The following is a 25,882-nucleotide window of genomic DNA, read 5'->3' on the forward strand; positions in this document are numbered from 1 at the left end:
GTGTTGAAGGCCTGACCAAAGTGCTATCTTCAGCTTAAGCTGACAGCTGCTATTAAAATCCGCACATCTTACTTAAATCCTGAGGAAATGAAGATTGTTTTTACATTTGTCTAGCATTGCGCAGTCGCTTAGAACTTTGTCAGATGAAGCATTTGAGCCAAAATGTTACATGCTATATGTTTGCCCTGTTTAAATTTTCTTGGAAAAATTTTTCTAGCCACAAAATATTTTTGTTAACTCTATTTTAGAAACTTGATCTTTTTCTTTAAATTGAAGATGTGCTGTCCATATACTTTAATGGAGATAACTGATGGGATTCTGAAAGCAACTGGACAGGGAGACTGTAAGTGAATGGTTTGGGATGAGTGAGGGCCAATCAAAGATGGTTCTGATGAGGGCTCAGGACCAGATATTCTGTTTGCTGATCTGCTTGTCTCTCAAACCTACTTTTGAAGTCAGCTGGGAATTCTGCTTTGTGAATGCTATGTAAGGCTAAGAGCTCTGAAAAGTCAGATTCTAAAAATGATGAAATTAAGCATCTAGAACTGTGCATTGTCTCTATTAATTTCTCTATGTTTAGGTCCATATTTGAGAAAAAGAAAATAGATTATACCTTTGAAAGGTGACTCAATGCTGTGAAATAATTTTGCATGTACATATTTTTCTTGTGGGCTTTTTAATAATAACCTTCATGAAGATTGCTTTTTAGAGGTGAGTTTGAAGAGTATTCTCGCCAATGCTTTTTCAGTACAGTTCAGTACAGTGAAGTACTGAATTAACTGCTCCTTTAAAAAGTACTGTTCCTTTCCTCAACTCAAAAGGCTGCAGTTCCTGTTGCACAAAATAGTTTGAGACTGTATTCACACAGGCAAATGCAGAATTAAGATAATTTTAATAATCTTAATATTGCCCTTAACAGCATAACTGAGGCCACTTATAAGGGCCTCACTTTGCAGTCACTGATGTTTGACAAAGATGCACCAAAGAGAATGGGTATTATATTTGTAAGTTACCTAGCTCTGTGTGTGTTATCGTACAAATATATTTTAAATTGTGTGTAAAGTGATGCTTCTTGATCAAACTAGGCTAATGGAAACTGTACTTAGATGCAATTACAGTGCAGTAGTTACATCCCAGAGCATCTACCCTTTTTATAAAGGCAATATTTTTGCAGCAGAAGATTGTGTTAATCCTTTGAATTGCTCTATTGTCTGTCAAAATGCTCAAAATCAAAAACTCTCTATGTCAATTCAAATGTAGACTCAGCCTCAGCTCCTCTCAGAAGTCCATTCTTTCTCATTCTCACTGTATTTCTAAGGTCTTACAGTTAAAACTGCCCAATCTACTGTTTGTGATCGATAGTGGGTACTTGTATGCTAATGAAGCTCATTGTAGTTTTATCTACTGTACAAGATGTTTATGTCTGACGACTAACAGGAAATGATAGAAACGCTCTTCTGCAGAGCTTCTTTGTCTGCTTTTCTTTGAACTGGAGAGCTGGCTTCACTGGAGGGTGCTCAGTGTAGCACTGAGCACCAGTGGAGCGTCTGGTGACTCACTGCCTTTCTTCCTGCTGTTCTGTAAGGATCGGAATAACTTATAGGAGTCAAATCTGTGATTTCTAGCATCCTAGCCTGGCCAAAAAACTTAGTCATGAAAGCTTAGAGCCTGGAAAGATGTCCTTTAAAGGTCTTTTGGGGTTTTTCTTCTTGAGAAGCTGTTAATTCTTCTTTCGTGTTTCATTGTTTTCCTTTATTGATTTTAGTGTCTCTACTTCGGAGCTTTCCTGGTTAGAAGGGTTAGACTGACATCCTTCCAGTTGGCCTTGCTTCTTGTTGCAGTCCCTAATAGCAGAAATGCAGGTATTAGGTTTTGTCTCTGAACTTCTCTGTAGCTTGCAGCTTTCCTACATAGCAGAAGAGCTGTTGTTCCTCAGACCTTGAAGTCAGTACCACATTGATTCACTTTTGAAAGTCTGTTTAGGAGACGAAAGGAATTTAACTATTGAAATTTAATTACTAGGGTGTGTGTGGGAAACATGTCAGTTTAGATGTGACTTATTGTTACTGAATTGAAGAGTCAAGTAGAGGTTTCCTTCCTTTGCTTAGGAATTGATTGTGTTTTTCATTTGGGTCCTGTCAGTTGTGTCCCACGTTCTTGTCCCTAAAAGCTGCTTTTGGAGTCAGGTACTTGTAGTGCTGTAAGACGGGATGCCTCCTTTTGACAGCTTTATGATCAGTTTTAAACCAAATTACTTTTAAACATGGAGAGGCAGGGGACAAAATAGCACGAGAAAAGTGAAGGTAAAAATAGTCCCTCTGTTTGTACATGAACTTATGTCAAGTTTCTGGAATGCAACTGAAACTTGAGATGCTGTGGGATATAGTGGAAGGAGGGCTGAGCAAATGTTCAAAAGCCGTAAAGGTGTGGTCTTCTGGTACTGGAGGCATTTATCAGCTGCTGTAATAACTGGGCAAGTTTAAAAATTACTTGGAGTGGAGGAGTTGGCTTCCTAGTGAGCCTTGTATCCTCTTGGTGTGCTGGTTGGCCAGGACAGCGTTCTCCTTCATTGTTGGGTTTTTGGTTTTCTGTTCTCTGTGTCTCACTCCTTGTCAGGTGAACAAGGAAAGGTATGATGGCAGGATGATTTAGGGATTTCAGTGTGATTTCCAAGGAGGCAGGCCTGTGAGTGCTGGTGGATTTAATCTGTCCCAATGAAATTATCTTTTTTTTTTTTTTTTTCTTTCCTTAAAGTAAATAACTTATGCTGGCTTAGCTTCTGAGCTGGTTTAACACAGGATCAATCAAGTGCCGGTGCTGGAATAAATAAGAGGGCTGAAGACAGAATTGTGGCAGGAGTGACCTAATTCAACTTATGCCGTTGTGAAACTGTAGCCTAAAGGAAAGGAGTTAGTTATATTACCTGAAGCCACTTCTAAAATCCATTTTGGACATCAATTCACAGTAGAATTATTAAAGACAGAAGTAGTAGAAGAGAATGGAATGAATCTTCAAAGTCTGAAGTGAAGGTTGCTCAGATGTTAATGCTGCTTGTGTTAATATGTGGTGTTCCTTATTCATGTAGATGTCAACAGTGTTGTTCTACCTTTTACAAACAGGATATCAATGCAGCATAAGAAATTTCAGGAATTATATATCAAGTCGTGAACAAGATTGCTTGTTAAAGCTCTGTTTTTATTTAATTGCAAGGTACTGTGTTATTTTCTCCTTTTGCTAAAATTAGCTTTGTCTTTTTGTGAAAAAGTAATTTGAAAGGTAGTAAACTGCATAGAAAACAAAATTCAGAATATACGTTTGAATAAGAGAAAAGAATATGGAAAAAAAGGTTATGATTTTTTGTCTCCTTGTAGACCTGTATTTTAGCACATGTGTGTTAGACCTTCAGTGAGACAGTACTTGAGCATCTCTGACTAGTGAATTGGTACTCTCACTGAAATATTCCTATTATTAAAGCTCATTGCATAATAGTGAAAGTATTTACAAGGAAGATTGTATAGCACAAGAAATAGGAAGTACTAAAGATTAAATAGGAACTACAGTCTTGTTGGAAAAAAGTATTTTGCAGTATTGAAGTAATGTAATAACTGACACATCACCTTGATCTAAGCTTCATCTAGTCAGTCTTCCTCTCTGTAGTTATTTTTATTTCGGAGCTTGTTCAGAAAAAAAAGAAAAATATTTCTTATCTAGATTCCATCCACCTTTCACAAGGCACTGTTAGAGACTTCTGCCTTCTCCAAGTGGTGGATTTCTGTGGCTTGATGTTACCAGGAGAGATTTGGAAAATACTCCTTTTTGTTGCTCATTAATGTTGCCTATTTTAATAGTCTCAGAAGCATTTTGAAATGTACATTTATGTAGACAGACAATTCTTTAACTGGTGCTGTGGTGAGGAAGCTCTTTCAGAAGTACAAGGAAATGTTCATGGAATAACTTTGCTGTTTGTCCAATGACTGTGTAACCTGTTGAAGAAGTTTGTCACAGGTCTCTCTCTCTGCCTGTATAAGAAGTTTCAACTTGTTTCTTCCTTGGCACAGCTTGGGGTTCTGGCTGCTCTTTAGTTAAAACAGCTGTTGTTTTAATTCTGAAGGTCTTCAAGTCATTGTCAAGTATTTGGGTCAGTATTTGTAGAAGAACTGTATAGTACAGCATATTGGTATTTCACAGTTGTGGAATGAGCACACAGTTGCAGGTCTGGTTTGCTGTAGTTCAGTATAAAACAGGGTCTCGTGGGTGAAGATTACAAAATTGAGTTCAGTAAGATTTCTTCAGCCTGATTTATCAATAATACAATCTGAGCATTGGCATTCTGGATTGTTGTGGCTCAGATTAATACTTGCCCTTGAAATTCAGTGTGGCCAACAGCTTGTCCATTGGCAAGTCATGTCAGTAAGAACATATTCTGGGATCCTTACCATGTGCAGTACCATGTTAGTTAAGAACAGCTACGATAGTATATTGATTTTTGGGAAATACTTGAATACTGCAGCCTTTGAACCATAAATGCAGAATATGGCTCATCTTGTAAAACTATACTGGCATTCCTACTATAAGGATTAGGGGCTGGTATCTAGAAATGGTTCCCTGTTTGGAACTTCTGTAATTTGTGCATTTGACAGTGAAAGGATGTTTCCTTACAGTGAACTGAATTTGGGTTCTCCCTTGATCTTCTAGAATCTATATTAATATACCAATAATAGCAGTCTTTGTAAGTCAGTAGTGCTTTTGTGGGAATCTCAAGAGAAGGCATGATTCATAACCTTCAGCTACAGGATGTGTTTCATTTGGGATAGCTAGTCCATAGGCTATTTCACAAGTGGAATGCTGGCATAGTCTTCTTCAGGAGCAGAGCTTTTTATTTTCTGTAGAAGGAAGCCTTGTGCTTAGCAGAAGCTGGGATTTAAAATGACTTTGTGTGTGAGTTTTGTTACTGTGGCTCCCTTAGCTTGTGATCGTAACGATTGAAAATGTCTTCTGGCTGACTGCAAAATACATGGAGGGGACGAGTACAAGATTTTTAAAACACATTGCATGGTAATTCTTTCCTTGTGTGTCTTTGAAGTCTTTATTCACTTTTGATCTCTTCTTATAAGGATAGTGGTGAAAGGGAAACCAAATACCTTTTAGATAATAAGTGAGGTACCATATTGCAGCCTGGATCAATTTAGGTTTGTGATTTATGGCAGTTTAGGCTTCTATACGTGGATGAGGCAGAAGTGAATGACTTTATAACATCTATGAATATCATTTGCAAAAGTGAATGACGAAAGTGAGAACTATCTGTTCGTGCATCGATTAACAGAAAGTTGTTGGTCATCACTGAGATCCTTCTGTCAGGCACTTCTTTTGTCCTGGAGGTGGACAGGCTGTATATACAAAGTGCAGATCATCTGGCTAGTACTGTCCTTGCTTACCTTTTCTTAATAAAAAAAGTGTCATCTCTGTGTAAGAGCAAAAGAGTCTTCAGTCTTGTAAAGATGCTAACCAGTCTTGTGAAGATGCCATCCTCATTGCTGCACTTTTGTCCTCCTTTTTTGTATTCTTTTTTTTTTGTCCCAAATTCAGCTACTTGCTTTGTGGCTTTCTTTTATTTCCTTCTTCTCTTAAAGTTGGTACTTTAATGGTCCTCAAAGAAGAAAAGGGTATGTTGTAGAAAGTAGTAGGCTTCTTCTGGAAAACATGGCATTGCAAGTATAGTGAAAACATGAATAAATTTAGAAAACAATTTTTTTATTCAACCAAAGCTGAATCCAATTCTGAATATTTATGTTGAAGAATTACTGGTAAAATCTAATGAATCTTTCCAGTAGTTTGCTCTTGTGTGATGTGTTTTTAGACTCTTTCTTCCTTGTTAGCTTCTTTTTTGATGTGGGTAAATAACTCTTTGATGTTGGTAAATGTCCTTTCTAAAAATAGATTTGGAGCAGAAAAGTGTTCTGTGGCTATTGAGTCAGACTCTTGTTAAATCAGTGGGAAATAATTCTGTTTGCTCTATTGGGGTTTGGCTCAACTTTGTGTCATTGTGCCTTAGCCAAGCCTCAACTGCTACCATACAGGACTTCTCCAAAGAAGAAACGTTTTCTTTTAAATTGAAACAATTTGCAGAATTTTTGCAGGGTGTTTCTGCCATGCTTTGCTAAATAAATCTTAGTTGCTGTATGTCTGAAATAAATACTCATCCTGCAGACTCTTACGCTTTTGGAAGTTGTTTTTGTGAATGTCAAAAAACGTTTTAAAACTCACTATCTGGATGAGAACTTGAAGAATCAGGTCAGCCCCTATTTCACAGAAAGAAGAGGAACTATTTTAGTGAGATATTTTCAATTAGGCTGTTTAGAAACTGGGAGGTACATCTTAATAAAGAAAAACTCAGTGTTCTTCTAATTGTTCAATGGAAGATGCTTCTAACCTGTATGGGAAGAAACTGGGATGTTAGACATATGAACTTTGAGAAGGGAAAAATAATTGGGAACTGCAAAATTTGCTGGACTCAGAAACAAAATGGGTTTGAACATATTGGAAATTCAGAGTGGCATTTTCTTGCCACCTTTAAAAGTGTGTAAGTCCCTGAAAAATTGAAAAAGTAATGGTTTTGTTAGTGTATGTTAACTCTGCTGAGCTGTGCTTGGCTAACATTTTTCTCATCTCTTTTATAGGTTTTGTAAAAGACATCGGATTAAATCAAATTCAAATGTTCCATGTGTCCCAAAAGATTTGTTGATGATGTCAGAATTAGTTCTTCCACAGTTCATCTTCAGTCTTATTCAGCACTTAAGAGAGGGATATAACGAGCCTGGTAGGTTTTAAATTTGCATGTGTCTAGCATGCATCTTACCATGTTGCTGTCTCTTGCTTTGCAGTCTGTGGAGACACAGTATATGAATTTATCAATGCTATCCATAGTTTATATAATTTAATTTTGTGTGCCTTTTCATAAACCAAGTTACTGTCTGGCTAGGCAATTTGATTTTGTTTTCTGCTGAAGAGCTGCTTAAATACGTTTTAAGGGTTAAGGACTACCCAGCATTGTGTTTAGCTCTTCCAGAAAATGAAATCAGGATTAATTTGAAACTTGTACATGTGAATTTTAGCGCACTATGAATATATAGAAATAAATTTCTTTTGTGGTAGTAATTGTGACGCTCTTGGCCAAATTACGTTACATTTACATTGAAGTTGTTCTTATGTGGTTTTCAGCTCTTGATCTGCCATCAGAGAAGGACCTTCATAAAATTCTCCAGGTTTTGGAACCTCACGTTTCCTTTCTAGAGGACTTGACCAAAATGGGAGGAGCAATGCGATCAGTTCTGACCCAGGTTTTGACTAGCCAGCAGTTCTACAAAGATCTTAGCTCTGGTATGTTTGTTATTTCTAATAGTTACATTTTCAAATTATAAACAATTATAAGTTAAAATTATAAGTTATGTTTATCACTTCTGTTCCTGCATGTTTTTATCTTTTTTTTTTTTTTTTTCCTGGTTGAGAGAAAGGGCGTGGGCTTCAGGAGTGACCCAAGACCTTTGTTATTAAGACCTGTAAGAGCAAACCTCTTATCTTCTGTGTCCCAGATAACCGTATAAATATATATAATTTCAGAAGAGTTTTTTTACAATAAATCCATTCTCTTTAAAATGAACATAGCAGCTTAATACTTCCAAATGAGGCATATCAAGCTTATTAAAAGTGGAATATGTCTAACTTATTTTGGGATCTGCTCTCACAGAGGTGAGATGACCTGAATGGCAAAAGGCCATTGCCTGTCCTGCACTTCTGTGCAAAGCCTTTTTTTTTTTTAGTTAAAAACAACGTCCCCCAGTTATTTCTTCCATCCTGTACCAAAGCATAGTGAATCTGAAAATGCTGAACAGTCACTATTAACAGCAAACCACCTAGCATAAGTTAATTCCATCTTATTTTCTTGTGATTAGAAGGTGTCTTTTTTTGAGTCCTTTGCATACTTCCTTTGCATAGGCATGGAACAAATAGTAATTACTGTGGATTTAAGTTGATAGAACTTGCTGGGGCAGCAACTAGTTGAAGAACAGGAAATCTCCAAATCTTTATTTGAAAGGAGAAACGCTTGGGAAAGCAAAGCTGCCTTGGGGACAGTTGTCTTCATTCTGTTTCCTTCCTCTTTTTCTCTCTAATAATATTTGAACAGGAGAAATTTAGTGATTTCTCCCTATATGTGATGGATTTCCTGAGTTATAAAAATGGAGGGGGAATGGGAAGTGAGGCTTTCCTACTTGGACTCTTGTAATAAAGTATACGTGTGTCTGAGTAGGTAGAGTTTCTGGGTAGGTAAAGCAAAGAAAGATTTTAGAGCAAAACCTGCCATTCTGACTTTGAATGCAGAAGGTGTGCAGCTGAAAAGATGCCGTTATCTTTTTTCATGTTTTCTTTTCCTTAAATACTTAACAAAATTTGCTCCTCTAAAGTTTATTTTTTCATATATAGCAAGTGTGTTTGGTTTCCTTTAGTCCATTTCTTTGTGGGTAATTTTATATCCTGTGCATGCAGTGTGACTTCGCTTCATCAAACAGTTGAAATGATGGTATATTTATGAATAGCCTCCATTAATTGCAGCTGTCAAAACTTGAACTTATAAATTCTAATATTTGGATTTTTTCTTTCAGTGTGGTGTATTACCACTACTGGGTTTTTTTGTTGGTTAATTTTTTTCCTTTTGGAAATTGTGGGTCCCTGTCCTTTCTGTCTAAAATCAGCTGCTTTGAAATATCAAAACAAATCCTTTTTTTTTTTTGCTGTAGTGTTAATGGTGGCAGCACTGATAAAATATAAATTAAGTACATCTTTTAGATTAAAACAGAGCGGTGGAGGGAAAAAACTGAGACAGTTTCGTGTCTTTTGAATTTCATTTAGTCAGCTGGAAAAACTCTTTAGCTTCTACATCTTGTAATTGCACAGCTTATTAAAACATTGTGGACCATTTTTTAGATTGCTTGTAAAGAATATGAAGTCTATGAACCAAATAGCTGTTGTTGCACTCTAATGCTGTTTTATGTGTGTATTCAAGGTGTTGGAGAGAATGCGTGTGCAAAGAAAAGTCATGAAAAGTACCTCATTGCTTTGAAAGGCTCTGGACTGGCATTTCCTGAGGATAAAATTGCATGTGGTGTGCAGGAAGAAGGAGCTGGAACTAGCACATTAGCAGTTCAAGGTTTGTGTAGAATAAGCAATTATTTTAGTTTATTTTTTGAAAAAAAGAAATCTTAATGAAAGATAAGGGATTACTTGTAATTTAGGGCACCACCAAGTTACAGGACCCATTTTAATCCTATCAACAAAGCTGAACATATTAACTTTTTGTTGCTAATAAACTAAGCATCATTTTCCAGTCATAGCATTAGTGGAATTTGAGTAGGCAAGATGAAATTGCTCATAGTGGAATTTTGTCACTGCACCTAAGTTAAGCCACCTGTTTTTACAAATGTGCTGTGGATTTTTTGTGCCATTGAAGGCTGTCAGAGTTTTTTTTTTTCAATTTCTGAAAGAACATGTCTCTATTAAATCAGTATGTTGAAGTTCTGCAATGGAACATACTTGCAAATCCCTAATTTTGTATTGCTTGGAAATCTGTCTTCGAATTCTCAGTCCACTGCTGTGTATCTCGTAAAGTTAATATAGTGTTTCATTTCATACTGGCTCATTAAATATCATAAAATACTGTCTTTTCAGTATAAGACTTATAAAAGGAATCTCTGAATTTTTTATTTCAAAAGGTTTAGCAGGTGCTACAGCAACATCAGGACAAGGGGATTCTTCAGATGAGGTGAGACTTTTGAAAGACTATAATGAACTGCAATGGAATATTAAATGGAGAAACTGCTTGCAGACAAATTCCATAAACCTTAACTCTTATATCTACCACATATTATCTCCATTTTAATAGTTAGAAATAATGCAGATACAAAGGAATAGATCTCATGCCTTTGATTTATTAGGGACCTCTAAAAAATCCTTATTTTTTGCTAATTCTATTTCAGTTTAATTTAGTTACGTAATGTAGAAGGACCTTCTAGTTCAAAAGTTACTGTCAAATACTTGACTTGATTAAAACAAAGTTAAAGCATGTGATGCTGTGAATGGTGTTAGCAGTTTTTGGCACTTGAGAATCCAGCTGAACTGGTGATAGCGGCAGTGAGAATTTCTCTGTAGATAAATTCCCGTGTGTAGATTGACCTTACTTACCAAACACATTGAGTGGGAGTAAAAAGAAGGGAATATCCTTTCAGATTAAGTTTTAATACACAAGTGGAATTTAATGAGAAAAGTTAAATTCTGGTAGAGTTACTTTACCAATTTATTATCATTTTTTATCCCCTACTATTTAAAACCTACTTTCAACTAGTAAGCCTTAGCAGCCATTCTGGCAGTGTAATAAACTTTAATTAATATAAAGTATAATTTTAATAGGATTTTTGCTTACATTGGATTCTTTGCAAACAAGTATTAAAGTAAAAACTATTGTTTGTGTCGGGCCAAAACAGTTGTATGACATGTTTGCCTCTGTCACGAGCACAACAGCATCTGTTACGCTTTCAGCAGGGCTATTTATAATTTGGCATCTTTCAAAGTATCGCTTGTTTTTTCACCATCACTTGACAAACAAACAGACAAAACCCAAACAACTGTGAAAGACTGCTGACAGTATCACCTTTAAGGCCCATGAAAGAAGGAGACAATTCAAGTTAATGCTAGTAACCTCAAGTGGTGGTTCAACACGCTGCTTTCTGTTTTACCAACAAGTGTTAAGAAGGGGGGATTTAACTGAAGTTGCTCAGAGTCTGAAGAGAGACTGGATATTGCTGATATTTCTTTGAGGAAAGAACTCCAAAGTCCAAGAGGGAGGTAGAGACAGAGAAGTGTTTTAAGGAGAATGATTTTTTTTTTTTTTTTTACCAGGAAAAGAGATTTTTTTTGTTTTTTTTCAATGAAAATATATTTTGTGAATTAAAAAAATGAGGAATTACAGCAACTGTATTATAACTTGCTAGTTGAAGATACCTGTTTTCTAGAGAGATTTTCATTTTGATTTCCAGGATATAAGTACACATGCAAGTATTTTATTATGTTGCTGCAGATGTGATTTCTCTAAATTGAAATTCTGCATATACTCACATACCTAGAATCAATTTTAAGATGTTAATTACATTATTAAGATACATTGTAAAAAAGCACAAGACCCTGTTTTGAAATATGTATTTAGGTATTTTTTTAAAAGAATGAGGAAATAATGTGGGAAAAACCAATAAGCACTAAAAGTTAATTTTTTAGTGTATATATTTTCACTTTTGAATTTTCCTTTCATATCTTTAATAAAATCACATTGATACAATATGGGATGCAGTTAAAAATTATTTTTAAAGTTACTTGATTTTTCTTGTCTTTTTAATAAAAAAAGGCCTCAATTAGTGGCATCTCAAAAAAAAAGTTAATTTTTAATTTTACAATATTTTTCTTAATAATGGTCTGCTTGACAAATATGAATTGCTGAAAAGAAAGTCCAGTCCTTTAACCCAAAAGCCAAAACAGATCAGTGCAGGTTGAAGGCTGAAATGCTTATTAGAAAAATGATGTTACTAGAGAAATCCCTCCTAGAGAAATGAGGAAAAAGTTATTTTGTTTTATGATTTCTCTTCCTCTCCCCTGTCCTCCCCCATAGGCTACGAAGGGATTTACAGCTTTTTTTTAATGCCTTATTCTACTCTCTTATAGCAGAGTAAAATGGTGTTCTAATTAAGAAATGTAGCAAGGGTACACTTTTAACTAGATTTTCTTCCTCTGGTATTTAAGATGAATGTAGAAAGCTTGATGTTCTTTCTTATCAACTAAGTCTTAACGGTAGCATTGCTTCAGAGATAAAAGGCTAGATTACAAAATTTATGTAGGCTGCAAATTAGAGCAACACTTCTGCAGGGAACTAAATATCTGTAAGGTTTTCCATAGCTCAGTATTTAGTTTCATTTCTACAATAGTAGATGGTTCTAAGCTAAAAATGAATCTGAAGGATGGATGTATCCTGAGATACGAGTTGTGGGTTGTTTTGTTCTGTTTCATTCCCCCCTTCTGCCCCAATGCTTTACTTCTCACATGGTTTGTGTCCTGTCCTGTGGTATTTTGGAGAGAAATCGCCATTAGTTCTTAATCAGCTTTTCTTCATGATGTTTGCCTTTGTGCAAAAGGAGGAAAAAAAAGGCTCTCTCTAAACCTGTCCTCTTGTTTCTGTGTTTCAAGAAATCAAAATCTAGTCCGTGAACACTTTTGCCACAGTGACGAATAAATCTGTTTGTAATGGGTATCTTTTTGGCAGCCCCTCGTTTATTGAGCACTGAATGTCTTATTACTCAGTTATATAGTTATTCACTCCAATTGCTATTTAATGTAATCGTACAAAAATCCACATATACTATCTAATATTACATAAGTATATTATCTGAATTTATAATGGATGTGGCACACCTTAGGCTAATATTGTTAAATATTCCATTACGTGAAGTAGCTGCATAGATCTTTGCTGTTATCCAGGTGTATTTACACAGCATTATCCAATGGGTAAAAAGAAGATATTCTACATTTGCTCACTCATTCTCTTACTCTGTCTCTGGGCCTGGCAGACAGCATGTGACCGAACACTTGCTATCGTAAGGCTGTTAAAACTCCTGCACTTAACATTAAGATTTAGTCCTACCTTTCTGAAGCAATGGAAGCCAACTATCTAACATTACTGAGGAAAAAAGAGTTCTCAAGGAAGTGTTTCTCATAAGTTACTCAATTTTTCTTCTTTTTAGTGAAAACACTTCAAAAGTTGCAATGAAGACTGTCACGTTTAAATTTTTTCTCATACTGTAAAAAGGGAGATGCATTTTCATTGCCAGAGCAGTGGTGTTGGAAGCTAGAATCCAACATGTTAATCACAATTTATATATCCAAATGCATTATTTTGTGCTTAAGACCCCTCTAGCAATTCTCAGAATTAACTGAGATTGCTGAAGAAGTCTTGAGACCTCCATCTATCAACTTACTAGCTGTAGGAATTGAGATTCCTGTTCTTCAGGGCAGGAGACTTACATTGCAGAGTTTTGCAGTTCATAGTAATATCTCAGTAGGTCTGATTTTTGCTTTAGAGTACTTGGCCCCTCTGAGAGGTGACTGGGCAGTGGCAACGTCCTGAGAACTGCCTGGCTCCTGATTAAAGTACAAAAGTAACTTACATTCACAAAGACCACACGACACCTAAGAATTTAAATGTATGTCTATCTAAAAATGATTTTTCAGGTGGAGGTACTGGAAGGTTAGGCAAATTCAGACCTTTCATTAACATGAAACTTTTGGTCAGTCTTTAGATATAAAATATGAATAATCTTTCTCCCCAAGGAAGGACAGTCACTTCTTGAGTACCGGTGAAGCTTGGAAGTAAAATATGACATTTGTTTAGAGAAGCAGGATATTGATTACTTACTTTTAACAGCAAATATCTGCATTGATTATCTCTCATTTTATTAGGTCCAGTAGGAATGTTTCTTTAATTCTTCTCTTTAATTAGAACTACCATTGTTAGTAATGTCACTTTCTTTATTTAACACCTAGTGTTACATTTTGTGAAGTGGTGGTGATGATGTTTTTAACTAGGATCGTGTTTTGGAACCTTTGCTGTTTTGTCTGCAGAATGCCTTGAAAGCTTCAGATAACAAGTGCCTGCATAAAGTTCATCCATTGTGTAGGGTACAAGCAATTAGAGTTCAGCAATTAGAACTGGCCCCTTAAAGGTGTCAAAAATACTTTATTCTTGGATCAAAACCTTATACTGATTAGAAAATGGCTAGCTAATTGTCTGAGTTGCCAAATTTAATAACCAATATGTTGGCTGGTATTTTTTTAGGAAACAAAAAAACCTTGAACCCTGTAGATGAACGCTGTAAAACCTTGGATCTGCAAGACTTAGAAATTTTGTAGCATTAAACGTTTTTGTAGAAATCTGTTTCAGAACTCAAAGCAGGTAGCCCGACAGAATTAATGAAATTGATGGAGATGTCTGAACTTGCAGATTATAACGTTGCCTGTAGGGGAAAAAAGGCAATTTAAAAAACTTGTGTTTTTTCTAATGAGTTGCACAGAGTCCATGGTTCTTGTACACAGCAAAAGTATTTTTCTGGTAAGAGAGTATCCTCAGGGCTTTTCTGTTTTAGCTTGATAGTTAAACCAGAATTTTGAGAGCATACAGTCTCTTGGCAATAAAATTCTAAATATGCGATTATCAATTTTTTTTGAACTCTTCTCCTCCCCCAGGAGGACCAGGATGGTAGCCAAGGTGTGGGCAAGCGCAAGAGGGTGAAACTAAGCAGCACCACCAAAGGTATTTACAAAGTACTGATCTCAGTTTATCATATTTGCTTTATGTCTATCTTAAAAATTATCTAGGGCTATTAATTCACTTCCCAAGCACTGTAGTGCTGCATGTGATGGGTAATAAACATAGTAAAGTCTAAAAAAGAATAGTGAGTGAAGCTGTGGTAATTGGCAGCTTTGATTTCCCTTGAGTACCACTGTCTGGGATTCTGACCAGTCATTTTGTCACCTTCATATCATAAGTTGACCTCTAAAAATTTGTTCAGTTTCCACTCTGTGGCTGGCAAGGTTACAATACAGCTTGGCAAACAAGGTTTTGATGTATTTGTTCTTAACAATTATTTTTTCATTAGTCCTCTATGTGTTTTCTAGTCCAGCATGAGCAGCACTCACATTGAATTAAAACTTGCACTGATCTCAAAAATGACCATAGACTAGAGACAAGGTAGCCCTGTCCTGTGCTTGTCCTTGATGTGTTTTTGTGCTAAAAATTGTTTAAATAATGATTTTTTTAGACTCTTAAAGAACACTTTTTTTTTTTTTTTTTTGTGAGTATGAGATACTGACATAGGAAGCACAAAGAATTGCAAGCCCTGAGAAAAGAGCATTTGGGTGAAAAAATGTGGTGAAATTTGGAATAAAATTTCTGGAAAGGCTTTGGAGTGAAGGTTTGGAACTTGAATTTGAGATGCAAAGGTTCATGAATTCATGAAAAAGGTATGAAGGTGTAGTGAGGCGTATGGGAACGTGAGATTGTAGTGGTTTCAGATTGAAGGAAAGATTGGGAAGCTGCAAAGGCAGAGAGCTGAATGTTTTGGCAGTGGTGGTGTTAAGAGGTGATCTTAGAAATGGTGTGTGAAAGATTATGGCAGAGAATAATAATGTGGAAGAAGTGGTAGTTTTTGAGAAATGCAGGGAACTTAAGACATCTGAGGAAAGCTCTCTTGAATTTTAGAGGCTATTAGCTTGTCCAAAAGATAAGTTAGAGCCAGGTAATGCAAGAAAAAAGTCTGGTTTTCAGATGCATAATAACTGATTATGATAAATATGCAGGGAAGAAACTCAGGTTGAGAAGCTGTCAGATCTGAAAACCAATATCAGCAGTGGCATTTCAGGAAAAGTGATACTTTAATTCAACATTTCATTTCCCCCCAGGATTGCAGTCTTCCCCCTCTGAGGCATCCCAGCATGGACTGTGCTCATGATGTTGATAGCTCCTAATAACAGCCCCAGAGGAGGGAGTCTGCCAATGGGGGAAGGGTAAGTATCTGTTTTTATGAAATATTGAATAGTTTTCTGAAGTTTTCAGTATTCATATTTTATGTCCAATAGGGTATAAAATAAGAGTATGAAAAGAAAATTTTAGAAAACTGAGTATTGAATAAAAACAGATTTACCTTTTCCGTATAAGCAGACTCCCTGGGCCTATCCAAGTTTTTAGTGGTACTATCTTCATAGAGAGTTATTTATATACTGGGGATATCTTGGAATACCAAGACTCATATTCCAGAGAGACGATGATGTGGTTTAACCCAGCAGGTAACTAAATGCCACACAGCCACTCACTCACTAACCCCCCTCAGTGGGATGGGGGAGAGAACAAGAAAAAAAAAGTGAAACTCATGGGTTAAGATAAAGCCAGTTTAACAGGACAGAAAGGGAAAACAACTACTTAGCAACAACTAAAACATCAGTGTGTTATCAGCATTATTCTCATACTAAATCTAAAACACAGCACTGTACCAGGTACTGGGAAGAAAATTCACTCTATCCCAGCCAAAATCAGGACAGAATCCACCCCTTATTCTATACAGTTTACATCATGTCCAGGCCCTATGCTTTCCAACCCATCCCATTTAATCACTGCCACTTTTCCTGTCTTTTGACACATACAAACAGATAAAATTCCCTTGGTCTATGGGCTATCGCTGTAAAATTTGTGTTGAGTTCATTTAGTCTGTGACTTTGGGCTCTGTTGTAACTGTCCTTCAGGGAAGCAGAGGTGGTGTGTGGTGTTGGATTGTTGTATGCAGAAGCCAGTTATGGTTCCATCACCGCTGCACTTTTCTGGTTCTGTCATCACTGCACTTGGTTCAATTTTGTCAAAGTTCATTCTTTGTTAATCTAGGTGATTCTTACTGTAGTTCCATTGATATGGCATATAGCAACCATAGTAGTGATGACATACAGTGTCACTTAGCAATTGACTTCATACAGTTCAAGTAATTGGCTGCTCTCATCCAAAATCAAGTCCCTTTGAGGTATACATTGAACTTCCCTGTCCTTTCACATCACCCATCAGGTGCACTCAGGTCCCTGAACAAAAGGAATCCCACAGATGGGTTTGCCTTTGCCTGAGGCAAGAGCAACACAGACTATCTTCTCCAGTGACTTTATCCCCTTCTACAGCACATAAAAGTTTTGATTGGGCAGGGCCAGCTCTTTTGGCAGATCCCCTAGGGTTGACTAAACAGGTGGCCTTTGCTAAGTGTGTATCCCAATGTTTGAATGTCCCATTGCCCAGTGCTCTCAGTGTAGTCTTTAATAGTCCATTGTGGTGGTTGATTTTCCTGGAGGATGGTGCATTGTAAGGAATGTGATATACCCACTCAATACCATGCTCTTTGGCCCAGGTGTCTATGAGGTTGTTTTGGAAATGAGTCCCATTGTCTTAACTCAGTTATTTCTGGGATGCCATGTTGCCCCGAGACTTGCTTTTCAAGGCCCAGGATAATGTTCCAAATGGTGGCGTGTGGCATAGGATGTGTTTCCAGCCATCTGGTGGCTTTATGTTGAGGTTCGCTGATATAGGTATGGCACTGAGTATTGAGAGAATTTTAATTTTTACTCTGTTTCAAAACCTGCATACTGCACCCGTCTGAAATGCCTGATGTTTAAGACAATTTTAAACCCACAGTCACTGTGTATTTTTTTTATTTGTTCAAAGAAATTGAAAATCATGTGGTGCTTTTCAGAAAAGTGGAAACATTGTCCCAGTCCCAGTGTTCTTGACAAATTTTCCAAGTTGAGTAAGAGCATTCTGCCTACTTAAATTCTGTAGCAGGTAAAAGTGGATATATATTCTTCCATCCCTGCCTGAAACTGCTGTATCAAGAAGTTGATACACCCTGTTCAACTGTCATATGTGTCAGAAAAAGCTGCACATCAGTGACAGATAAGGTGCTGTCTCACTTGTCTTCATGCCTGGTGTTCTCACTCGGGAGCATTTGGCGCGCACCTAAAGCCGTGCTCTCTGTCCTGTGGACAGAGGATTTCTCTGCGTGGCTACTGAGGTTTTGTGGGCAGTAAAATCATATACATAATTTATTAACAAGAGATGGAGAGAACATAAATGTTAATCATATGTTTGCTTCAGTAGGTGATGTGTAATGCTTTACAAGAGATTTTACTATTAAGATATGTTTTACGACTGTGAAGGTAACTTTTTATTTCAATGCTTGTAGGATATTTTGAATAGAACATATTCCTGTATTTGTATGGCTTGTTAGAGTCTTGAGGAGATCCCTAAAATTTAACTTATTTCTCATGATCTTTTGCAATTCCTGAGTTGTTTTGGGCTGGTTGGTCACTTGACTTGGAAACTCTGACCTTTGGTAATGGTGGTAAATAGAGGGAATTGCTGCTTAAGATAGGCACAAAGCTATCCAGTGCAGTCCCTAAAGCTGTCATACTTCAGCAAAGAGATGAGTTTTCAAGGCTGGATAATGTTCAGTGTAAGTGTTTTTGAATCTGTACTGGTGAGAGCACTTCATACAGTCTCATTGAAATACGGGATTTTGTTTGGGGGAGTATATCCTCAGGTCCAGTTGATTTCTAGGTATAAAGGAGCAACATTATTATTATTTTCTTTAGTCCTTCTATGTTATGAGAGTGAACAATGCCTTTTGTAGTTTTAAATCATAAATAGTATCTTGAAGAATAATGATAAGGAGTCTTTATATTTTAGTATTTTTAAAAAATTGAATTAATATGATTGATGCTCTGCCAAGCCATAGCTTCATGAACAGTTTATTCTAGGAGAGGTCAATTTATGCAGCTTTGCAATTGGGAAACTGATCTGCTTGAAAATGCACCTGACAGAATGGAAAGGTGACTTGATTCCTATGTGGGTACCCCACAGGGATGTACTCTTAGCATGAGTAAAGGGGACAGAATGAATGGCCGGGAGTTGAATGGGGAAAGATGGCACTATCTCTTCTGGTACCATCAGGAGCTACTGCCTGATTATCTGATTATGGTAATTTTTATATTAAGAAAACCCAACCAACTCACCCAAAACTTCGTGGTTGGTCAATCAATACATATATTGTTTTAAAAATCAGAATAACTGATACATTATTGATCCTATTTAGCTTGTTTAGAGCTTTGTAAACAGAACCTAAGTGTTATTAGGTGATAGAACTCATCACGTCATCATAAATTGTATTTTGTTATTTTGCTGTTTTAACTTAAGCTAAGTAGTAATTTGTGCTAACAGTTTCCCTTGATTAAATGGCTGTGTAAATACTGTGCACGTTGCTGTGATTCATTATAATCAGTGAGCTATTACAGTAAGGTGATACGATTCAATGCAATCATTGAATACTGGACTACGTGTGGTAGAATCATACTGAAAACTTTCATTGACTTCTCTAGGAGGTCCTTTTTTTAGTTACAGACTCTGACACTGTGCAGTGTTGGCCATGGTCATTTTCCCCGTGTCTTTGAACAAAAATTTGTAGAGAACGCACTAAGATGTTCTTAGATTTTTGTTACTGAATTTTATAGAAGGCAGTGCAACTGCATTATCATGGGTTTTAGTTTTGATAATTGTTACATTACACATCCCCTCCTCCAACCTTTTATGCAGATCAATCTATCATGGATGTTTTGAAGCATAAATGTTTTCTAGAAGAATTATTATTTTGGACAATAAAATATGAGTTTCCACAGAAGATGGTGACTTTCTTACTCAACATGCTGCCAGATCAAGATTATAAGGTACTTGCCTTACTTTGTTCAGACTTAAATGTCTTTTTTCCTGTTGACATACTTAGTGTGTATTATGCCTTGCTGAGACCATGTGTGTTTATATTTCAATAATAAGCAGTAAAATGATGCAGATATGTAACCTTTTTTGAGTATTTTGGTAGAAGGTCTAAAGTGTATAGTATTTGAAGAGAGATGTGGACAAAACAAGATGGTTAATTTTGGAGCAGCACTATTAATTTTGTTTTCATGGGTGTTTTTTTCGGTTTGGTAGTTTTTTGTTTGTTTTTGATTTTTTGTTTGTTTTCCTTTTTGGCTCTTAGTGCATATTTGCATCTGAGTTTTGTTCTGTTTTATTTTACTTTGTAAGCTGGATTTTTGTCAGTTAAAAGATGTGGATCACCACTAAATGCTTCTGTTGTGCGTTATGACTGGTAAATAAATAATTGTGGTGACTTAATTCCTATTGCAACTGTTGTAGTTGGCAGTGGTTTCTCCATATAGGCCATTACAGTGCGAGTGTTCTTGCTGCAGCCATGCCCTAGGTGATTCGGGCAGCCTTCCAACTGCTTCCTTACAGAGTTTTGCAGTTGTCCGTACCAAGTGTCTCCTGGCCTGGAGTCGTGGAGACTGGATGTCATCTTCCTGTTTTAAATCCTGGTGTGCAGCCAGGTTTCGTTGTTTGTTCTACATGTTTCCAAGACCTAGTATACATAGCAATCGAGCTTAACATTTTGCTCTGATCATGTCATACCTTTGAGCCATGCAAATATTTTGGACTTTCTCAATCGCTGCTGGGAGGCAAAGATCAATAAATCCTGAAGTCCAGGCACGCAGATTTCTTCAAAAATGTCTGTTTATAATGGGACAGCCCTGTATTCATGCCCCCTTAAAACCTTGATGTATCAAAGCAAAGAATGTGAAGATAACTTGCAAGGAAGAAAAAGATACGAGCCTTAAGCAATACCCTGTCCACATCAAGACAACATTTTGGTTTGGGATACCAGCATAGATCCATCTTGGTCTTGGATTCAGCTAGTCCATCAGGAGACATGAGGACTTCTTAACTTATGATCCCTTGCTGTGAAGCCTGAGTTCTTCTTGCTACTTTGAGACCCATGTGGACATGTTGTTCTCCTGATCCATTGCCAGCTGAACTCATGCATGTGAAAACACCCAACTGCTAGCAGCTTGCAGACGAATGTGGTAAGTGTTGTTCTGTTTACCTTTTTACTATACCGTGTAGTAACAACAGCCTTTAGTGATCATGGGATCTTTTTTTCCTTTGACAACAAGCCACAGTCTTCAGTGGTTTTCTTCATTGTGATCATAATCTTTCTGCACTATGTATTCTAATGGACGTCATGGTATATTGGGTTTCTCTACTGGCTGCCGCCTTTATCTGGAAATAGTCCATCTTCCACCCATCAGTACTGTATGTTCAGACAAAAGGATTATTTAAACATGCTTTCTTTGTTTTGTTTTGTTGCCAATTTAATATTATGTTTGATTAAGCAGTAAATTCTTATGTACAAACTTTTTAACTAGCACAAATCCCAAGTATTTGCAGTCTTTTAGAATCTGCATTTATTTTAATTGCTGTGATTATCTAAAAGGTGTTTTTCAGTATTAAGGAAACTCAGAGAAGGTAATGTATCACACAGCAATACTAGGGAGGCAGTAACGCTATTTTTTCCCAAGGTACCTGTGCTTTGTTGCAAAACCCTGATGCATGGATTTTAAACATGTCTTTGAGAGGTGTGCTTAATTTACAAGGAATGGCTCTGCATTTTACATGTGTACATAGGGAATATACCATTTTGGGAAGAATGTTTTATCTTTCAAGCTTCCATTTAACTTTTATGAAGGAAAAGCTTGTTTGCTGTTTAATTACGTCACATTCTCAAACAGTAGGAACACTGGTAGGGATTTAAACTGTTGCAACTGATATCTCAGCCTTTTGCTAATTTATCCCATCCTATCTACACCACATGTATGGTCTTAATTTTTTCCTGCCTCTACTGATGCGCAGTTTGATTCTTCGTGACCTGATTTAGCTCATTAAATCAGCAGCATTCTGCTGGGCTGGCTTTCTGCTAAACTGAGCGAGCTAGCCAGTCAAAGAGCTGGCTATGTGTGCACAACCCTGAAATTGTTGCAATCTCTGACCTCCAGTGTAAATGTGGTAGAGCTGACTGAATTCACCATGCCCTATGCAGCAGTCAGTGAGCCACCAGTAATCTCTGTTGCACAGGTTTATTTTTAAACAGGAATACAAACTTCTCTTTTAGGAGTCTCTCTATGGAAAAGAAGTGTTAAAAGGGGTGGGCTAAAACCCTGGGTTAATTATAATAGCTCTTGCCTCTCTCCCCCCTTTTGCACATGAGAGAGAGCACAACAAATAGTGTGGTATTTGCCTTACAGGGTTTGTGCCTGAGGCATCCCTTCCAGCGCTCTGACATTTGAAGCTTCTAAGACTTACAAGTGAAGAAAAAGAAAATAGAAGAGAAGTTTGCTGGACTTATCAAGAAATTAGAGGCGTTATGGTGTGGACAAGGTTTCTGCAAGAGAAGAAACAGAAGGCCAGAGAAACAAGACTGACCTTCTCATGACCAAGGAGAAAGCGAAGGAGGGGTAGGCAATAAAGCGGAAGCTGATGGAAGAGTGTAAATCATCCAAGAGCAGAGCCTTGCTGAAAGCTGGAATATTGGAAGCAGAGAAATGCAAAAGCATCTGTTAGAAATAATGAATCAACGAACATCATTATCAGAAGTGCTGTGCATCATCAAGCACCTCCCACAGTGAATGTTGAGCAGTTATTACAGCAGTAGGGCTTCACTAATCCCTGAACATGCTGTTCTACAAATTCTGTTTTTCTGTTTTTTCTACAGGAAACTTAGTTTTGCCAGGTGAAAGCTGTGCTAGAATTATTGTTTTCTTTGAACTGAAAACATAAGCATGGGAGATGCAAGTTCTAACTGAAACATGGGGTTGATGTTAGGCTGCTGTAAATTCTGGGATTGTTGAGTGGCCACCAAGAGAAAAGGCCAGATGAAAAAATTAACTCTGTTTTTGCATAGGTTAGAAATTTAAAAACTGCACAAGATCATAGACAGTAAGTTAGTGAAGGTAATTAAATACACAGAAAACATGTATCTCTTAGGAAGCCACTTTTTGCAAATAGCTGGAAGCTGAGTAAGTATTTGGAAAGATGTATTATGTCAATATCTGCACTGTTGCTCCATTCTGTATTTTTCCTTAGTTGTATATGCAGCTCTGGCCACTCCAAGACGGGATGCTTACCTGGATGGATTGATTTGACCTACTATAGCTGTTTTTATATACAGACTGCAGTTTACCACAATATTTCAGCATTTTAACTTCTGCAAATGGGTTTAGTTTCTTCCTTTCAAAATTGGAAAGGATTGTATTTGTTTAGCTTCCAAGTGAATGTAGGAATCAAGGTTATGTCTTTTCTGTCTTTAAGTGTATTACAGAATCTCTGTCATTACACTATATTGATAATGAATCTACAGCACTTTCAGAAATTCAGTGTCGTATATGAGTGAGGCACAAGAAGTTTTGATGTGTGCTCATTTAAAATAAAAAGGAAAAATTTTGGATTTTTTTGTTTTAGAGAGGGGTCATATTTTTGCAATTGAATTGAATCGAGTGCTGTGTAAAACAAGTAAAATGTAGTTCCTGCACCAAAGAACCTGAGAATTCTATTTAAACATAATACAAAGTGAAGAAAAAATATATAAATATACTTTTTTACTAGCAACATTAATATACTAACTTCTTAAAGTATCAGGTGCATCATTTGTGTTTGGGGCTTAACTTTAATTGTGTAAATATCTTGATGTTTGTTACAAGTGTCAAAAAAACCAAGTGTTTGTTGCCAGTGATTAAAGTTGTATCAAGCTTTAAGTTACAGGAAATTATGTAGTAGGTTGTTCTGCCTTAGAATACCAGAATGGTATTGTATTAACTCTGCACAAGTATTGTGAATACATTATTCCAAAAAGGCTTTAGCTGGAAACAATTACCATTGTACTGAGTGCTGTGCATAAAAGACACTTTCAGTTATTATACAGGTTTCCATCAGTGTGGACCAGCTAAAGAAAGGCACGTTAAGTAGTTTGGTAGTGCTTCACAGAGTCACAGAATGTTAGAGATTGGAAGGGACCTCGAAAGCTCATCCAGTCCAATCCCCCTGCTGGAGCAGGAACACCCAGATGAGGTTACACAGGAATGTGTCCAGGCGGGTTCTGAATGTCTCCAGAGAAGGAGACTCCACAACCCCCCTGGGCAGCCTGTTCCGGTGTTCTGTAACCCTCATTGTGAAGAAATTTCTTCTCATATTTAAGTGGAACCTCCTGTGTTCCAATTTGTACCCATTGCCCCTTGTCCTGTCATTGGTTGTCACCAAGAAGAGCCTGGCTCCGTCCTCGTGACACTCACCCTTTACATATTTATAAACATTAACGAGGTCACCCCTCAGTCTCTTCCAAGATAAAGAGACCCAGCTCCCTCAGCCTTCCCTTGTGAGGGAGATGCTCCTGCAGTGACATCACCATCCCTACCCCAGTCCATTTCTTTACATGAACAACTTTGTCTTTGAGGATGTTTGCTGGAAGAAGAGGTCTTTGTGCCCAACATCAGCATTATGGCATCATGATAGTTTTTTGGAAGTGTATTCTAAATGAAAATAACATTGTAGTGCTATAATAAAAAATATGAGAGCACTGAGTCTGAGGCAGATAAAATGAAGTAGTGGTTTGTATACAGTCTGATGAAAACACGGCTACCCGAGGGTGGTTTCAAAATTTCTAATTTTATGCTTATGAAAGACTAATACTTACAGAAGGAATAGACAGGGAATTTTATATTTGAGATGAAAATTTTTATCACTACACAGCCTGTATTATCTCTTCTTATTAAGCCAAGGAAGTCCAGATGGTGTTAATTCAGAACTTGAAGTACTAAGTGAGAAGTTATTTCAAAGCTGGCAGATATGCACACATCTATATGCAGTGCAGGGGGTTGGTTTACAATGCAATTTGAGGCTAATGGAGTGGGACAAGAAATTGTACTAAAATTTATATGTGTCAATACATTTAAACACTGATCTGGTTTCAAAAAATAACAAACAGTTGTGTAAAGAATAGCAAATCTTGCTAATGACTCTATTTTGGAGAAAGTGCTAAAGATTTATTTTAAAAGTGTAGGATGTTATGATAGCAGATGAAATTCAGTGTTGAAATGTCATCCTTGACAGATGAATGAAAACCTTACTCCATGGGTAGACAAGTGTAAGTGATAAGGCAGCTTTATTAGGCACCATTAATGTCATTGTTCATAGTGTATCATTTTTGGACATTAGTCCCTGTTTTAGGATGCAAACAGTGTAGGATAAATTCATTATTAGAACTTCACTGCTTTCACAGGTATGCTGAGTTCTTATATTCCTTGTTTAAACATTTCTGGGTGTTATAACGATGAGAAGATTAGATTTTGGTATAAGGTAATGAAATTGAAGGCATAGGTTTACTCCTCTCTATAGATAGGCTTTTTCATGTGAACTGTTTCTAGAAACTAGATATGGGATAGTTAGACCATCAGTTTTGGTTTGTCGTGGCAACCAGTGGTGTTTCCTAGAATATGTTGAATCTACTTTTGTAAAGGAATATTTTAAAATGAAAGAAAGCTATGATTTTTGTATCATGCTTGTTAACTACGGAATTTCTTTATAATTTGCAGATTGCTTTTACCAAAACTTTTGTTCAGCATTATGCTTTTATTATGAAAACACTGAAGAAAAGCCATGAATCAGACACAATGTCTAATAGAATTGTGCATATCAGTGTTCAGTTGTTCAGCAATGAAGAGCTAGCGCGCCAAGTAACAGAAGAATGTCAGCTGCTGGACATTATGGTCACTGTTCTGTTATATATGATGGAAAGCTGCCTTATTAAGAGTGAATTGCAAGGTAGGTTAATTTGTTTGTTTGCTTGTTTCCATAGATAATTGATTATTGAAGAAATTTAATCTCTTTCTTTGTTAGTAAATCCACCCCTCAAACCCTTCCAAAAAATGCACAGGATCTAGCAATACATGGTGGAGGCCAAGTCTCAAAATTTCTTAGAAATGTAAAGATAGGTATCAAGAATGATACTGATGTTTTATCCTTTAGTTTGTAGGGTTTTCTTTTGTAATAACGCTATATAGTCAATAATACAAAGAATTATCTTGCAGGTGCTTCATTTGTTGGGTAAAGTGCATAAACACTATTTGTGAAGCTCATTTGAATGAGAAATTATATATGCAAATCAAGACCTTTATTGATTTAAAAATATTTTCAAAGTATTTCACAAGCTGTTTGAAGTATTTTAAATGGTTTTAATTTTTCTCATCTGTGATTGCCTTAGTAAAACTTGATATAATCAGAGGAGAATTATTTAATACTTTGTGAATATAATCATGTGATCAAGCTTTTGGG

The 25,882-nt window shown here is 36.7% G+C and overlaps 1 protein-coding gene across 6 annotated transcripts in view; it reads left to right on the forward strand.

Moving 5' to 3' along the window:
• Nucleotides 1-25,882, forward strand: part of UBR3 (ubiquitin protein ligase E3 component n-recognin 3) — a 122,123-nt gene that overhangs the window by 8,989 nt on the left and 87,252 nt on the right. For 5 of the 6 annotated variants that reach the window (XM_065069724.1, XM_065069719.1, XM_065069720.1 and 2 more), the window contains 7 exons: nt 6,678-6,817; nt 7,219-7,377; nt 9,059-9,202; nt 9,765-9,814; nt 14,332-14,398; nt 19,262-19,392; nt 25,144-25,372. In XM_065069724.1, the coding sequence (XP_064925796.1) occupies nt 6,742-6,817; nt 7,219-7,377; nt 9,059-9,202; nt 9,765-9,814; nt 14,332-14,398; nt 19,262-19,392; nt 25,144-25,372 (856 nt within the window). In that variant the 5' untranslated portion in view covers nt 6,678-6,741. The remainder of the gene's footprint in view (nt 1-6,677; nt 6,818-7,218; nt 7,378-9,058; nt 9,203-9,764; nt 9,815-14,331; nt 14,399-19,261; nt 19,393-25,143; nt 25,373-25,882) is intronic. The other variant, XM_065069722.1, reaches the window with a different exon arrangement.

This window comes from Columba livia, chromosome 7, assembly GCF_036013475.1.
Source record: "Columba livia isolate bColLiv1 breed racing homer chromosome 7, bColLiv1.pat.W.v2, whole genome shotgun sequence".
Classification (NCBI taxonomy): Eukaryota; Metazoa; Chordata; class Aves; order Columbiformes; family Columbidae; genus Columba; species Columba livia.